Source organism: Pygocentrus nattereri, chromosome 24, assembly GCF_015220715.1.
Source record: "Pygocentrus nattereri isolate fPygNat1 chromosome 24, fPygNat1.pri, whole genome shotgun sequence".
In the NCBI taxonomy this organism is placed as follows: Eukaryota; Metazoa; Chordata; class Actinopteri; order Characiformes; family Serrasalmidae; genus Pygocentrus; species Pygocentrus nattereri.
In genome coordinates, this window is record NC_051234.1 from 28,666,144 (window position 1) to 28,683,918 (window position 17,775).

At 40.8% G+C, this 17,775-nt stretch overlaps 1 protein-coding gene across 1 annotated transcript in view; it reads right to left on the bottom strand.

Annotated features, from left to right (window-relative positions):
* Positions 1 to 16,958, bottom strand: part of slc7a14b (solute carrier family 7 member 14b) — a 30,519-nt gene extending 13,561 nt beyond the window's left edge. Inside the window, exons 1-2 of the mRNA XM_017719227.2 lie at positions 16,833 to 16,958; positions 2,438 to 2,950 (exon numbers count right to left, since the gene is read on the bottom strand). Coding sequence (XP_017574716.1) covers positions 2,438 to 2,738 — 301 coding nt within the window. The 5' untranslated portion in view covers positions 2,739 to 2,950; positions 16,833 to 16,958. The remainder of the gene's footprint in view (positions 1 to 2,437; positions 2,951 to 16,832) is intronic.
* Between the last annotated feature and the right edge of the window lie 817 nt (positions 16,959 to 17,775).

A 17,775-nucleotide genomic window follows, 5' to 3' on the forward strand; every position in this document is an offset into this window, starting at 1 on the left:
TTTGTTCAGCAAAATAATCTGTAGAGTTGCTACTATACCAGGTCCTAATATAATCAATAACAACAGTCCTAAAGCTCATATGTAAGTTCTGTAGTTAAAGCGAGTGAGGAACTGAAGTGTGGGCCCTTTAAAAACTGCACCGGCACACACACTAAAATATTAAGGGTCCATAAATAAGTGACCTTATGAAACATACACGGCAAACTATCTGATCAATACAGAGTAAAGAGGACTCGGGAGACTGAGGAAAGCCTGTGAGAATGACAGGCGTGTGTCTGGATCAGATAAAATGAGAAAGCACACTGAATAGCCCACCATAATCACAGACAGGTGCTCCCCCCGGCTTTCCTCACACGCATTCACTCACAAACGCTCGCACAACACCAGCATGACCACAAAGGAGATAAGGACAGATTAGAAGTTATCAGGGCTCCAACAGACACGACTCACTCATCATAGAGAAGACAGATGAGTCTGAAAAGGCTTCATCACTTAAACTGCATGCTTAGAATTTAGTTAGTCGTTTAAGACTGAGTGTGTAACTACTCGGTAACTACTGTGAATTGAGGTAAATAAAGATAATTGAAATAAAGCAGTGAACGCAATCTTTGAGACCCACGAGACTTACGTTAGCAAATATTTCTAACTGCTAACTTGTTGGTCAATATGTTGGTCAGGCTCGACAATGTGAGGCTCCGGAGCTGCATGCGGCTGTTTTACTGTCCTGTTGAGGCTCCACAGCAGAATCCGATTTTTAGGTAATAATAAAATAATCCTGCTTTACAGTAAAATAAAGCTCTGCTGATCATTCAACACAGTTTAACAGTAAATGGTCTTAAACGCTGGAGTTAATGTAGAACTGCTGGTCACCATAGCAACGCAACAACCGACAACAGTCTTGCCTAGCTAATAGCTAATGAAAAGGCAAAGAGAGAGATTTAAGACGAAAGTTGATAATTTTGAGATGAAAGGGCGTATTTGCATTTATAATCACTCCAGCTGGTTTCCTGATACGTTTAATCTGCAATGAGAAACTGAAACACTAAAATGCCGTGAAGCTGAATTCAGCTTTTCATTCGCCAGCTTCTTGTTCGAATGTCCCCGTTCCACCTTAAATGTTGCAGCAGGTACGTTTTGATGCCTCAGGCACCATTTAAGGTGGAACGGGAAAATTCATTGAAGAAGCTGGCGAATGAGCGACATCGGCCTTGAAAAAAGTCAAACGTTGAGAGACATTTTACAAGAACCTGTTCTACTTTTCCTGCCAGAGATGTGAGAAAAGCGACTATAGCTGAGCTGAAGCTTAAAGCAGAGCAAAGTAAGTCTGTGTTTTCATTTATATTAACGTTGTATGTTTAGCCTATAAGCACATCAGCACATACTGAGACATACAGCCAAGACAGAAAAATGGACATAAAATGTTGTGGCTCCCAAAATGGTTTGATTTTTGTTGAGAGGACAAAATGGCTCTACCTAACATTTTTGGGTTGCAACCCCTGGCCTAACGTTTAAAGGGCAGCGCTGAATAAGGTTCGCTTTTTTGCTAGCTATGTAACTAATTCTAATGTTTTTAACATGCATGCTTATACTTTTACTTTCAAGAAAAAAATATATACATATTGCTTTACATGATTCTGTGTAATTGTGGCATTAATGTGAGAGTGTGCACACAAAACTAATTCAACACTACTACCAGTGTTAACTTCCAACAACACAGCTGAGTAGTACAATTTTCTAAGCCAACTTGGCTGATTTTTGGTTTGTACTCTTAAAAGATGGTTCTTCAAGGGTTTTTTAGTAAAGAACGTGGTTTTATAAAACCATGAACACTTAAATGGTTCTTAGCAACATGAAAGGGTTCTTCAGATTGGTGGAGATTGTGTTGTATATGGTTGTTTATAGAACCATACACATATCGCTTTTTGACGTTTTTCAGTTTTTTAACATAATTTGAAAGAACCTGTTGCCTATTAGATTGTGTGTAAATTCCATTCATGATTCATGATGAATGGACTAAAAGAAACGACCCAAAATTACTTGGAAAAAATTTTGGTTCCATTGACTTACATTGACGGTTTTTTCCTTCTCCTGTAAAGTTCTCATTTTAAAGATACAAGGTTTTCCTCCGACATCAGCGATATACAACACATATATTGTGAAATTTTAGCTGATGATTAGTTGCCATGTAAATAATAAGCAAATGATGATTTAAATGTCTTTTCTTGATAATTATACGCATCTCTTTAATTGACATTTATTTAATTTGACAGTCGTGACAGCCCAGCGTTTAATAGGGTCATGATACAGAATGCCACATCTTCAGAGGTCTATGGAACTTCGCATGATGGCAGAGTTGTAAAAGGGACAAAGAGGTTTGATTAGTTTCACAGGTTTAACCTGAAAAAAACCCTCTACAACTGACATCACGATGTCTAACCTGACAGAATGGATGCCACAGCAGCGATGATGAAGGACATGATCACTCCAGGTCCAGCCATTTCCTTGGCAACGAGACCAGCCACCACATACATTCCGGTGCCCACGCAGCTGCCCACACCGAGAGAGACCAGGTCCACTGTGGTCAGCACCTGAGCCAGCCTGGTGCCATGCAGGTCCGCTGCACCTTCCTGCATGGAGTCCACCGGTTTGGTCCGCAGCACACGGGAGTGGAGGCCATACCAGGACGCCTCCCACTCTATCCGCCTGGGGTCCAGCTTGGCGAAAACAGAGCTCGTCATCGTTCAGACCTTTTAAACTCAGTGTGCAATTAAATGTCCTACTGTTTGTTGTTTTTCCCCAGTGTCACCACTTCATGTACTGCCTCACAGCCTCCTGTTCCAAATGCTTCCACCTCGCTTGTAGCAAAGTTCTCACGTCACTCTCTCAGAGAGGATCCACTAGCACCTGGGTCAGCATGTTGCTGCACACAAAGCAGGGCTGCCCAGAGATCCTGCAAGAAAGTGAGAAGAGGAGCAAAAGGATTAACAAACTGCAATTACATACACTGATCAGATTAACATCATGACCACCTCCTTGTTTCTCCACTCATTGTCCAGTTTATCAGCTCCACTTACTGTATAGCTGCACTTTGTAGTTCTACAGTTACAGACTGTAGTCCATCTGTTTCTCTGGTACTTTGTTACCCCTTTTACCCTGTTCTTCACTGGTCAGGACCCTCATAGACCCTCACAGAGCAGGCACTATTTAGGTGCTGGTTCATTCTCAGCACTGCAGTAACACTGATGTGGTGGTGGTGTGTGTGTGTTGTGCTGGTACAAGTGGACCAGACACAGCTGTGCTGCTGGAGTTTTTAAACACTGTGTCCACTCACTGTCCACTCTGTTAGACACTCCTACCTTGTCAGTCCACCTTGTAGATGTAAAGTCAGAGATGACAGCTCATCTGCTGCTGCACAGTTTGTGTTGGTCATCCTCAGTGGTCACAGGACGCTGCCCACAGGACGCTGTTGGCTGGATATTTTTGGTTGGTGGACTATTCTCAGCCCAGTAGTGACACTGAGGTCACTACCGCTCACATGCAGTAACAGGGAGGGATTATCTTAAAGAAAGTTTTGGGGAGCAAATCTGAACGTAGCTAAAGACCATAACAGAAAGAAAGAGTGAGCATGCACAAGAGAGAACATGCATGAGTGTGTGAAATTTATATAGGCATCCTGCTTTAAATAAGAACAAAATCTGGCATTAAAATCTCTTGAAAATGCTCCCCCTACTGACCAAACTATATAGTGTTAAAATGATGAGTTCTGCATAAAAGGCAAAATGTGAAACAAACAAAACATCAGCGGTTTTTCAGATGATAGAATGATGTGATTGTGGTGTGATTCTCCTACACACTTAAAAATGACGGTTCCTCAAGGGATCTCCTATACAGAACCATTAACATTTAAAAAAACCTTTAAATAATTAAAGGGTTCTTTGCACCATGAAAGGGTTCTTCAGATTGATGAAGATATTACACATGTCCAACTGGACACTGAAGGACGGCTGACTGTTGAGCTCTCCTGCTACCCACTTCAGACCAGCTGCCCAGACCCCAGCTACCACCACCTGCCTTGGACTAGCTGCCCACCCTACACTGAAGTTTTCATAGACTCCTAGATATTACTACTACTAATACTACTGCTATTAATATTAGTAGTATAATAACTCTGTAGGTAGTCTGACCAGAGGAGGATGGGTCCCCCCTTGTGAGCCTTGGTTCCTCCCAAGGTTTCTTCCTCAGCTCTGAGGGAGTTTCTCCACCACTGGCGCCCCTGGCTTGCTCACCTGGGGGTTTTTACATTCTTGTTAAAACTTTGTCTTTACTGGAATTCTGTGAAGCTGCTTTGTGACAATATCAGTTGGAAAATGTGCTACAAATGAATTTGATTGGATTTGATTCCACATTTACAATGTCAGGCTTGTTACAGTAGCAGAACTCTATATAAAATACAACAGAATCAAAGTGAAACCAGTAAAGAAAAAAAAAACAGTCAATCAAAAAGTAATTATCATCACATTGACTCAGGTGAAATGTTGCCATGGTGCGATGTCTCATTTGACTTTTAGATTAGACACTGCTATGTGCAGCAGGGTATTGAAATACAAATGGACAAGAACAAAGTGGACGCTCTACTTGAACATCATACGGACCGGCACTGAGAGCAGACAAAGACAACGACAGCTTCACAATCACAGCTCTAGCAAAGCCGAAGTAGAGTGATCCTGACCAATAACAGCTTGTACCCATTACAATAAACATCCACTTTAACTTCTACTTCACAAGTTCGCATGATACCTTCAATATACACCCATCAGGCCTAACATTACGACCACCTCCTTGATTCTATGCTCACTGCCCATTTTATCAGCTCCACTTAAAAACTCCAGCAGCACTGCTGTGTCTGATCCACTCAGACCAGCACAACACACACTAACACACCACCACCACCATGTCAGTGTTACTGCAGCGCTGAGATTGATCCACCACCTAAATAGTACCTGATCTGTGAGGGTCCATGGGGGTCCTGACCACTGAAGAACAGGGTAACAGAGTATCAGAGAAACAGATGGACTACAGTCTGTAACTGTAGAACTACAAAGTGCAGCTATACAGTAAGTGCAGCTGATAAAATGGACAAGAGGTGGTCATAATGTTACGCCTAATCGGTGTATGGTTATAGTATAATATCTAGTACCCTTTAAAAGCACTGAAATAAACATACTCTGAGAACTTGAGCTGGAGTTCTGGGCGGCTTCTACTTTAAGCTAGGTCAAAAATTCCCATAAACACACTCCTAACCCTTGTGGAAAGCCTCCCCAGAAGAGTTGAAGCTGTTATAGCTGCAAAAGGGGGGCCGACATCATATTAAACCCTATGGATTAAGCAACCTGTCCAGGGTGTATCCTGCCTTCCGTCCGATGACTGCTGGGATAGGCTGCGGCACCCCCCACGACTCAGAGGGAGAAGCGGCTTAGAAAATGTGTGTGTGTCAATATATATATAATACATATTTTTTTCTATTCATTGTGACAGCCCCTTGCCTTTATTACTTTTTTAGACCTTCCATTCTTTTCAGCTTTAACAGCTCTTTATGTGATGTGGACCGTTTCGGTGGTCTAACAGGTCTAGCAGGTGGTTGCTAGGACCCCTTTTCTCCGCAGCTTTATCATTTCTTGAACTTTGTGAGTCCTGTGTTTTTCAATTATTATCATTTGACTTTCTCCTTCCTTGTGGAAGTGAGTTATCTTATATCTAATCTCCTCAGAAACATCTCAATAACTTCTATATAATGGCCATTTTGACTGAAAAGCTAATTAATAAAGGGTGCTCAGACTTTTGCACATTACTGTGCATGTATGTCTTGTTTCTCTTGGCTCTGCTCTGCAGGTCTCTTTTCACTTTGATCCTCTGCACCGATACCATCGCCATGTATCATCCCTTTCACTCTAATATGCACCTGTGGCTCAGGAAAGCTCCAATTACAGCAGTTGACTGATTCCAGACCTGTCGGCTGGGCTGACAGAGTGAGACGCCCCATCTGCCCACCCGTAATTACCACTCCCCGTCCAGTGGGACTGCTCTGCACTCGTAAAGTCGGACAGCATCTTCACCATGGACACCTTACATAAAAGAGGCTGGCGAGGATGCAGCAGGGCTTTATTCATAGACACCATTACATTATTTAAAATAAAGGCTGCTAAAATGCTGCTGACGTGGTGGTCTGGCTCGAGTATGAATCACAGCAGAAACTGTGCCTTGCTTGGAAAACTCCTGAATTTCTTTTACATGTAGATTTTTGTTTAATAAGAAATGGAAGAAACATTTGAATCTGAAGGACCTTTTTGCTTCTTTAAGGACCAGAGATTCATCCGTATAATGTGAGGTTCTGCAAAGAAACCTTGGAAATGTGCTCAGAAGATCCATTCAGAGTTCTTTAAGATGTTTCTAAAGAATTCTATATGCAACCAAAAACAGTTCTTTAGCCCTCTACTGCATGGTGTTGCTATATGGCAACAATTACTTTGTCAATTTTACTACAAAGCAGTAATATAAAATCTGTTTTCCTATTTTATTATGGAAAAAGGGTCTTTTACTTTGAAAGGACAAATACATCACCAGACCAGGATTTTTTTATTATGAGATGCTCTTATTACCCTGTGATGGACTGGCGACCTGTCCAGGGTGAATCCTGCCTCAGGCCCATGACAGCAGAGATGGGCTCCAGCACCCCCCCCCCCACACCCCCCGAACCCTAACAGAGAAGCGGCTTAGAAAATGTGTGTGTATGTCTGTGTGTGTGTGTGTGTGTGTGTGTGTGTGCTCTTATTACCATACATTCCAAATACCAAATTAAATTATATTAATTTCCAATATTTGTCTCTCTCTATCTCTATCTCTCTCTCTATCTCACTGGGTCATACATTTCACTAAGTATGAGTTGGATTTGTTTGTTCGTGTTTTCAATAAAAAATAAAAATTTGATTTTATGGTAATTTTTTTACAGTACTTTGTAAATATAATTATGACCATATGGCAACAATTTACCAAGTAACACACTTAATTTTTTTCCATTATTTAAGCAAATTCAAAAAGCAAAAGCACATTAAAACATTTTATGACATTTAAGTCATAAGTCATGCAATAGAAAGTTAAATTATACTGAAATGTTCTTTTGGGAGCCAAAACCAAGAGTGTTGGTCCATGGCAGCGCTGCCCAAAGTCGGCCAGTGAGGACGTTTGCCAGCCAGGAAGTTATGCAAGCCCTCACATCCCCACCCTGCCCTTCAAAAAGAGGGAGCAAACATATAGTTTTACACAAACATTTGAACACAGCCTGAATAATAACATTTTGTTGATTTTGCAGGTGAACACATCCTCTACAGAGATCACGCATTTGTCTCCTGACTTTACTGAACAATCTCTATTTATTTGTTTAACACATTTGAAAATAAAAAAACAGCTGGGTGCCCAAATTTTTGCATACAACAGTATATATATATATATATATATATATATATATATATATATATATATATATATATATAGAGAGAGAGAGAGAGAGAGAGAGAGAGAGAGAGAGAGAGAGACAGACAGACTTGTCCTCAAGTGTTATCAAGTCTTTTTCTCTTTAGAGATTGTAATCACACTGATCAGCCCCTCATGTCTGACCGACTGACCGACTCTTTTCTCCTTATTGTGCAATGCTCTGTCTTTTAACTCACACAGTTCAGTAGATCTGAACTGTAGTTAATAATTGAGTCAAGCATTTAATATAAAATGGTCAAGGAGGGCAAAACCGACACAACTCTGCAATCACAGAAACGAGGAAATATCAGGGGTGGGCGATACAGAAAAAATACTGTATCACAATACCTAAAGACATTTTTACTATACACTATATGCATCAGGATTATTTGTTTTTCTGAGATTTAATGAGTTGGAATAGATAAAAAAGAACCTGTAGTACTAGAAAATATAATAATAATAATAATAATAATAACAACAACAAAATAATAATGATGAACCTACAACTACAACCCCAATTCCAATGAAGTTGGGACGTTGTGTAAAACATAAATAAAAACAGAACACGATGATTTGGAAATCTTTTTCAACCTATATTCAATTGAATACACTACAAAGACGAGATATTTAATGTTCAAACGGATAAACTTTATTGTTTTTTGCAAATATTCACTCATTTTGAATTTGATGCCTGCAACACGTTCCAAAGAAGTTGGGACAGGGGCGTATTTACTACTGTGTTACATCACCTTTCCTTTTAACAGCATTCCATAAGCGTTTGGGAACTGAGGACACTGATTGTTGAAGCTTTGTAGGTGGAATTCTTTCCCATTCTTGCTTGATGTACAACTTCAGTTGTTCAGCAGTCCGGGGTCTCTGTTGTCGTATTTTGCACTTCATAATGCGCCACACATTTTCAACGGGAGACGGTCTGGACTGCAGGCAGGCCAGTCTAGTACCCGCACTCTTTTACTACGAAGCCACGCTGTTGTAACACGTGCAGAATGTGGCTTGGCATCATCTTGCTGAAATAAGCAGGACGTCCCTGAAAAAGACGTTGCTTAGATGGCAGCAGATGTTGCTCCAAAACCTGTATGTACCTTTCAGCATTAATGGGGCCTTCACAGATGTGCAAGTTACCCCTGCCATGGGCACTAACACACCCCCAGACCATCAGAGATGCTGGCTTTTGAACTTTGTGCTGATAACAATCCAGACAGTCCTTTTCCTCTTTGGCCCCGGAGGACACGACGTTCATGATTTCCAAAAACAATCTGAAATGTGGACGCGTCAGACCACAGGACACTTTTCCACTTTGCGTCAGTCCATCTCAGATGAGCTCGGGCCCAGAGAAGCCGGCGGCGTTTCTGGGTGTTGTGGATATATGGCTTTTGCTTTGCATGGCAGAATTTTAACTTGCACTTGTAGATGGAGCGACGAACTGTGTTCACTGACAGTGGTTATCTGAAGTGTTCCTGAGCCCATGTGGGAATATCCGTTACAGAATGATGCCAGGTTTTAATGCACTGCCGCCTGAGGAATCGAAGGTCACGGGCATTCAATGTTGGTTTTCTGCCTTGCTGCTTACTTGTAGAGATTTCTCCAGATTCTCTGAATCTTTTGATGATATTCTGGACTGTAGATGATGAAATCCCTAAATTCCCTGCAATTGCACGTTGAGAAACGTTGTTCTTAAACTGTTGGACTATTTGCTCACGCAGTTGTTCACAAAGTGGTGAACCTTGCCCGTCCTTGCTTGTGCACGACTGAGTCTTTCAGGGATGCTCCCTTTATACGCAGTCATGACACTCACCTGTTTCCAATTAACCTGTTCACCTGTGGAATGTTCCAAACAGGTGTTTTTTGAGCATTCCTCAACTTTCCCAGTCTTTTCTTGCCCCTGTCCCAACTTCTTTGGAACATGTTGCAGGCATCAAATTCAAAATGAGTGAATATTTGCAAAAAACAATAAAGTTTATCCGTTTAAACATTAAATATCTCGTCTTTGTAGTGTATTCAGTTGAATATAGGTTGAAAAGGATTTGCAGATCATCGTATTCTGTTTTTATTTATGTTTTACACAATGTCCCAACTTCATTGGAATTGGGGTTGTACAATGATTTTTAGTCAGAGTTTTACAAACTGCACTAAATCCATTTATACAGGCCTTATCCTGCTCGTAAAGCAAGAAATAGTTGGTCGGTGGTCTTAAGCACTAGCAACATCCAACATAAGCTCAGAAAAGCATACTGACACATATTTTATCAAGACAATGATAAAGTATCATCATAGCGCCCACCCCTACATCGCTAAAAAAGATGGTTCTTTAAGGGTTCATTAGTAAAGAAAATGGTTCGATATAGAATCATGAACACTCAAAGAACCCTTGTTCTTTGCATCGTGAAAGGGTTCTTCAGATTGATGTGAGAATGTGCTGTATATGTTTATGTGGTATATGGTATATTTTGAAAAGGGTTCTATACAGCACCAAAAGGGTTCTTCTATTGTTACGATTTCAAGCTCGTTACAGAAGATTCACCATTCACGAATACACTCTTAAAAATAAAGGTCCAAAAACTTTTGCTTCCTCAAACATCCTTTCTGCAGATGTTTTCCAGACCTTTCACATCAGCTAAAGGCTCTGTCATATAATCCTAGAACAATCAGTCCATATGTCCAAGTCTAGAGCCATTTAGGTACCTTTATTTTTAGGAACACAGGGGAAAGTCCTGGACATCAAAAGCTGGAGTATGTGTATATATGTGAATATAGACGTCATTGTTCAACAAGTGGTTCCTCAAGGGTTCTTCAGTAAAGCTAATAGTTAAATATTGAACCGTGACAACTGAAAGAGCCATCTGAATGCATTACATCAGTTATTTGTCTGGTTAAATGGATCTAATGTATGAAGGCAAGCCTGTTGTACCACAAAACCTTTTTAAGAATTCTTCTATATAGAAATAAAAAGGGTTCATTGTTACAAGACACAGAATTATGTTTCGTATATAGAATCTTAACTGCACTCTCAAATAAAGGTAGTAAGGTACTTCTTGTCACCGGGGTGGGACCTTCAAGGGTCCATCTCGGTGCCTTTAGTCAGAGAACATAACTGCACCATAATCCACTGAAATTATATGTTCTAAGTTGTACTGACTCCACACACCCCGCCTCGCCTCCAGGCTTTTATTACGCTGTTCTGTTCTAAAACATTTGGTTATGAAAAGGTACAAATACCAACTTTTCACCTGGAAAAAATGTATTTATGGTTCACAATCAGACCTTAAAACCACTGTAGAACCTTTGAGGGAATACTTACACTGTTTGTACCTTAATGAATGAAAATTGTACCTGCAGAGAACCTTCAATTCTAACAGTGTAAAGTGTATGTCCAACATAGGCAAAAAAGCCTTCTTTAATGTAACAAGGTTTTATGGGCCTTCTCTTTGGTATAAACTGAAAATAAAGGCTCTGGTTTTATCAGCAACAATACTTTAAAGAGCAAATCATTTAAAATGACTAGGAAAAGTCCGATACGAAACACCAGGTACTGCTGTACATACTGACGTCAGCTCATATTGGCTGTTTTGTGGAGATGATTCATTCAGTGGACCTTGACTGATGAGGCACATTTGATTGCATTTGCTCTTTATGTGCAGACAAAGCATTGACGTCACAGCTGGGGGCCAGCGAGACAGGGTGGGCTGAAGGATGGACTATCCATCAGGTAGTGTGGAGGAGGTAAATCTAAAGCAACAGGCTTCACCGCACCACCTTCAGGCCATTTCTCAGCAGGAGAGTGGACGGCAGAGCAGAGGAGAGCCAGAGCGCAAACCTTGGCCACTATGTTTATGTGCAATCTATCCCTGTTTGTGTGCAATTTCAGCCGCCTTACTTACTTATGAGAGATACAAAATGGCAGGTTTGGACTGAAGGATAGTGCTTTTGGTGCTTGCCAAGTGCAAGAAGAGAAAGCATGCGGCTTGAGGAACATGCTGAGAGAGATTGATGCTTTAGACATTATGTGGGCTTTGCTGAAGGACAGTGCACGTTAGGGATGGGTGGATCGATACTGAAGTGTCCTGACGTTTCTGTAGGAGAATCAATCCTTAGACCAAAATATCGCTGCCAGTAGATTTAATACATTCGTTTTAATGAAGCTGGTGCTGAAAAAATGTGATCAGTGCAGCTAATAAATGTATAACCAGGCATTATGCAGGTAGACAGTGATAGGTCTAATAATAGCTGTTCTAATCATTTAATACTCGTCATTTCTAAAGCATGAGACAGCATGATATTTTTTTTCATATTAGATAATACTGACCGCTCCTTTAGCAATCTGTGCTTTGAAACTTCACTAAAAAGACCATGTCCTACACTCAGGTCCACATGGTTTTATATTCCAAAACAATCCTATATATGGACTATTTTGCAACTTCTCTTCATCCCTTAAACCAAACAGGTCGTTTGTGTTACTGTGCCTTTAAGACTAACATACTGTATATAAATGACCTCTATTCGGATCACCTGTCTTCTATTGTACTTTGTTCAAAAAGCAGCTCAGAGCTGAAACACTCCTAGTAACTTCAGATTGAAAGGGTGAAGCAAAACCGGTGCATGATTAGCCGGTGTATATGTGTAGATAAATATGTATGCCTTGGTTTTGTGACATCACAAAAAACAGCTTATTCTAAATGAGACATTTTTGCAGCTTTAACATTGTCCATATAATAAATCAATGGAAATTCAGTCTTCAGGAAAAAAGGCTCTTCAATTTGAGCGTCTAAAACAGGACTGTGCGCAAATTTTTGGGCAGGTAGCACTGGTGCTGCAAAAGTTACAAGATTAAAATAAAAAAAAAATAAGCAGGACGTCCCTGAAAAAGACGTTGGATGGCAGCAGATGTTGCTCCAAAACCTGTATGTACCTTTCAGCATTAATGGGGCCTTCACAGATGTGCAAGTTACCCCTGCCATGGGCACTAACACACCCCCACACCATCAGAGATGCTGGCTTTTGAACTTTGCGCTGATAACAATCCAGACAGTCCTTTTCCTCTTTGGCCCAGAGGACACGACGTTCATGATTTCCAAAAACAGTGTGAAATGTGGACTCGTCAGACCACAGGACACTTTTCCACTTTGCGTCAGTCCATCTCAGATGAGCTCGGGCCCAGAGAAGCTGGCGGTGTTTCTGGGTGTTGTTGATATATGGCTTTCGCTTTGCATGGCAGAGTTTTAACTTGCACTTGTAGATGGAGCGACGAACGAGTTCACTGACAGTGGTTTTGATAACAATCCGGACAGTCCTTCTCCTTATTGGCCCGGAGGACACGACGTCCATGATTTCCAAAAACAATTTGCTGCTTACTTGCAGAGATTTCTCCAGATTCTCTGAATCTTTTGATGATATCATGGACTGTAGATGATGAAATCCCTAAATTCCTTGCAACTGCATGTTGAGAAACGTTGTTCTTAAACTGTTGGATTATTTACTCACGCAGTTGTTCACAAAGTGGTGAACCTCGCCCCGTCCTTGCCTGTGAACGACTGAGCCTTTCAGGGACGCTCCCTTTATACCCAATCATGACACTCAGCTGTTTCCAATTAACCTGTTCACCTGTGGAATGTTCCAAACAGGCGTTTTTTGAGCATTCCTCAACTTTCCCAGTCTTTTCTTACCCCTGTCCCAACTTCTTTGTTGCAGGTATCAAATTCAAAATGAGTAAATATTTGCAAAAAACATTAAAGTTTATCCGTTTGAACATTAAATATCTTGTCTTTGTAGTGTAATCAATTGAATATAGGTTGAAAAGGATTTGCAAATCATCGTATTCTGTTTTTATTTATGTTTTACACAGCGTCCCAACTTCACTGGAATTGGGATTGTAATATGACATTACAGCCCCAATCTAAACAGCTTTACCTTACAAACATCTGGATTTCTTTTCTATTGTACTTCTTACCTGATGGACTACAAATACTACAAACACTAGAATTTAACGTGCATTACAGCTCACACAAAGATGCTGAGTAGGTGATATGGGACAAAATATATGACGTATGCAGACGTGAAGGTCTATTGGACAAGCGCGACTGTGATTTTTGTGTTTGCACAGGATTTATTAAATTAATTTCTCCTAGCATATGTCACATTATACAAGCCTACAAACCTGCTCAAACACATTACACATCAGGAAGAAATACACAGCTAACAACATCACAGAATGTGCTGTTTCAGTACAGGTTTGTTAAAGGTGCAATGTGTAAGATTGCAGAATCCCCCTCCTTCACCCCTCCCTTTCCAAGCGTGCAGTAGAACCTACAGTGGCCATCAGGTTTTCTGCCATTGCCTGCCCTGATTTTGTTTCACTTCTTCATGTTTTTTGCTTCTTTGACAATGAGGATTCACCTTCTTTTGCTTTTTATTGTGTTTAATATTAAGTCTGATCCTCCATTTGCCAGAATTTTGGGGTTCTCAAATTTCACAACACAAAACAGTTAGCCAGCACCGGTAGCAACCGCTGATTCTTCTGCTCTCTGTGATTGTCCTCTGGAGTATATGGAGCTCAACAGCTAAAAACTAAAAGTTAGAATAGGTTCTAATCACTTTCCTTTAATTTCAGAAAGTAGCAGCATGTATTTAACTAAAAAAAAGCAAAGCAAAATCACCTCTATGTTTCCTTTCTTCTACAGCAAATGGGTTTTGAGCAGCAGGACGCTGGTATTACTGCTACTGAGAGCTGATGGGATGACAAGTGGAGCAGCTCATTGGCTGTTTGCACTCACAGACCTCATCGACGTACATGAGGCACCATTTTAAACTAAGCGGTGTGAAAATGTTGTTCTATGTTAAAAAAAATGAATGTATTCTTTTAAATTAAAATTTTAAGCATTTATAAACTATTTTGCTCAAATGCTCCATATTAATTCATTCATTCTGGACTCGCTCGGGAGCGCCCTCTAGTGTTTGAGCAACCTGGAAGACATTACAAGGCGGTAATTCTCCTCTCTACAACTTCTCTGGACCTGCCCCGTAAGTAGATATGAAGGGCTAGCAAAAATACAACGATTCGTAGTTACAGGTGATTATACTCTAATGAAAACATGGTTTTGTTCACTATACTTCATTTCTGCTAATAGATCCCTCTAAATCTCACACACTGCACCTTTAAATGACTGGATCAGATCAGTGAATAGGCACATACAGGCCTAGACTGGACAGTTTAGTTAATACTAATGCAGATGTTCACATATATCAAATAAGCACATCTGCATTTTCCAATTTGCACTGTAATCAGAAATATTTACACTTTTCATGTGTGCAAAAGACTTGCTTCAGTATGAGTACAGCAACCGGGATAATAGCGCCTATATTACTCAGCAGTGGACTGAAAAGAACAGCAGAGCCATCGCCCATCCCTAGAGCACATCTCAGCAGGACGCTACTGAAACAGAGCTGTGGTCGGCCTCCGCGCTGCTCTCCTGGAAAATTAGATCACAGAGCTAACGCTGATGGGTAAACTGGAGTGGATCCAGGCCTGAATGCTCTGTGTCGGTCAATGACAGCGAATATTGTTCTCCTGACAGCAGCAAACTACAGTCTACGTTATGAAATGGTGTGAGGGCTGAAGGTACCACTCTTAATCATTCTCAGTTCTACTCACTGCTCAGTACTTTCTAGGTCTGAAATATTCATATTTGCGCAGATCTTAATGGAGAAAATGACATATATTCTAACACCTGGTACACCGAATATAATGACAGACACATCTTCAGAAATATTCAGACACAGACACACCCAGATCTCCATCTACACCTTAGCAACTGTGCACTAAGCGCCACCCACCTGATCTGATGTCCAGGTGACAGATTCCTGACCTTAAGTTTGCAACATCTTTAATTTAGTGAAATTGAAAGCAGTGTCAAGTAAGACGAGTAATTCTCCCACAAAGAAATAAGCCGGAATAAATCATTCAAAATGAAACTTTTCCGTACTTTCCATGTCGCCCATTTCAAATCTATCACAGCTCAACAACCAAACAACTCCTGTAATCGCAGTAAAATAAAGCCAGTTCATTTTTTAATCCAGCAATCACACAATTTATATAAATAAGTAGTTGTATTTCTTAAAGAACTCAGTTTCCCAGAAGTCTGTGTGAGTTGTACATCTGTAATGCATGGAATCTCGTTCCTGCCAGCAGGAGGAGCGAAAAAAATCAACTACTACTTTTAAATGATTTACTTAGTATGTCAAAATAATGACTTATTTTTTGAATTGTTGATTTATGTCAAAATAATTTTCTCAGAATGTAGCTGGCAATGTCAATGACTTGTTATCCCAATTACTCTCGAAACTCATTATTTCAATACGCCAGAATTTCATCTTGATGCTTAAAATCTCAGCAGAAGAAGTCATTATTTCAAGATACTTAATATTTCAAAAAAGTAAGTCATTCTTGCGAGATAGTCAGTATTTGAAGAAAATCAGTTATTTTAATTTTGATATATTGAGTAAATATTTCAAGATAACAGGTCATCATTTCAGGAAACTAAATCAATGTTTTGAGAAAATAAGTCATAAATTCGACATACTATGTCAGTATTTCAGGAAAAGTCATCATTTTTAAATACTAAATCAATATTAAAAAAAAAACAAGTAATCATTTTGAAATAATAAATCAATATTTTCAGAAAATAAGTCATCATTTTGAGATACAAAGTCAATATTTCAAGAAAACCAATCATGATTTCAAGATACTAAATCAATTTTTGAAAAAATAAGTCATCATTTTGAAATACTAAGTCGATATTTAAAGAAAATCAATTATTATTTCAAAATACTAAATCAATATTTCAAGAAAATAAGCCATCAATCAGAGATGCTAAGTCAATATTTTAAGAAAATACGTCATAAATTTGAAATATTAAGTCAATGTTTCAAGAAAATAAGTCATCACGTCAAGCTACTAAGTCCAAATTTTGGCATGCTGCCAGAACACAGCCGTTTTTTCTCCTCCATCTGGCGCGAGCGGCCTCCCATAGCGACGCTGTGGAGAAATGAGGATTTGGCTGAATGAAATATTCATAAAGACGGGACTCCGAGTCCTCCGGGAGTTGTGGAAGAGCAGGTAGGCGGTTACGCGCGGCGCCCTGAAGCGAGCGAGCTGTTAAACGGGTGGGAAACGCGTCTTTTCGCCGTTTCTAACTTGGGAGCTTGTTTTGACTGGAGCCTGACAGGAGCTGCTCGTCCACAGCGACGGAGCAGGACAACATGTCGAGTCAGAGAGGCAGGGAGGCAGAACTTACCCGCGGAGGAGCCGGTGGTCAGCAGAGCTCCATCCCCAGCAGACACGGTCCAGTCAGGGCGAGCTGGGAGAGAGAGCGGGGCACAGCGCGGAGACGGCGGTGAATAATTCACCGGCTCTGCCATGTGATCAGAGAGAAATCAATTATTCAGCGCTGTGTCCCTCCATTCAGCGGCGCTGACGTCAGCGCTGCTCCGGCGGATGGTTCAAAGTAGCCGGTGTCTTTTTTATTCATTCATGTTCGTTCTTCAGTGTCCGAGTGTCCAGCACCAGCGCCGCGGAGTCCGGCTGAGAGGAGACTCGGAGCAGGGTTCAGTGCCAGACTCTGGGGGATATAAGGCAGCAGTTGTTCTTACGGAGCCCTGCTGGTGACGTCCTGTACAAATAAATGTAATGCATGGCCACAACTTAGTAAAGCATGGGAACGAGTTCCTAACGCATGGCCACAACTTAGTAAGGCATGGGGGCGAGATAATTAAATCATGGCCATGACTTACTAAAGCGTGGGAACGCAATTCTAATGCATGGCAACAACTTAGTACAGCATGGGAACAAGATAATTAAGTCATGGCCACGACTCAATAAGGCGTGGGAACGAGATCCTAATGCATGGCCACAACTTAATGAGGCATGGGAACGAGATCCTAATGCATGGCCACAACTTAGTAAGGCATGGGGATGAGATCATTAAATCATGGCCATGACTTACTAAGGTGTGGGAACGCGATTCTAATGCATGGCCACAACTTAGTACGGCATGGGAACAGGATAATTAAGTCATGGCCATGACTCAATAAGGCGTGGGAACGAGATCCTAATGCATGGCCACAACTTAATAAGGCATGGGAACGAGATCCTAATGCATGGTCACGACTTAGTAAGGTGCAGCCGCAGGATAATTAAGCCTTCACCACAGCTTAAAAGGCATGATTTTGTGGCCACAC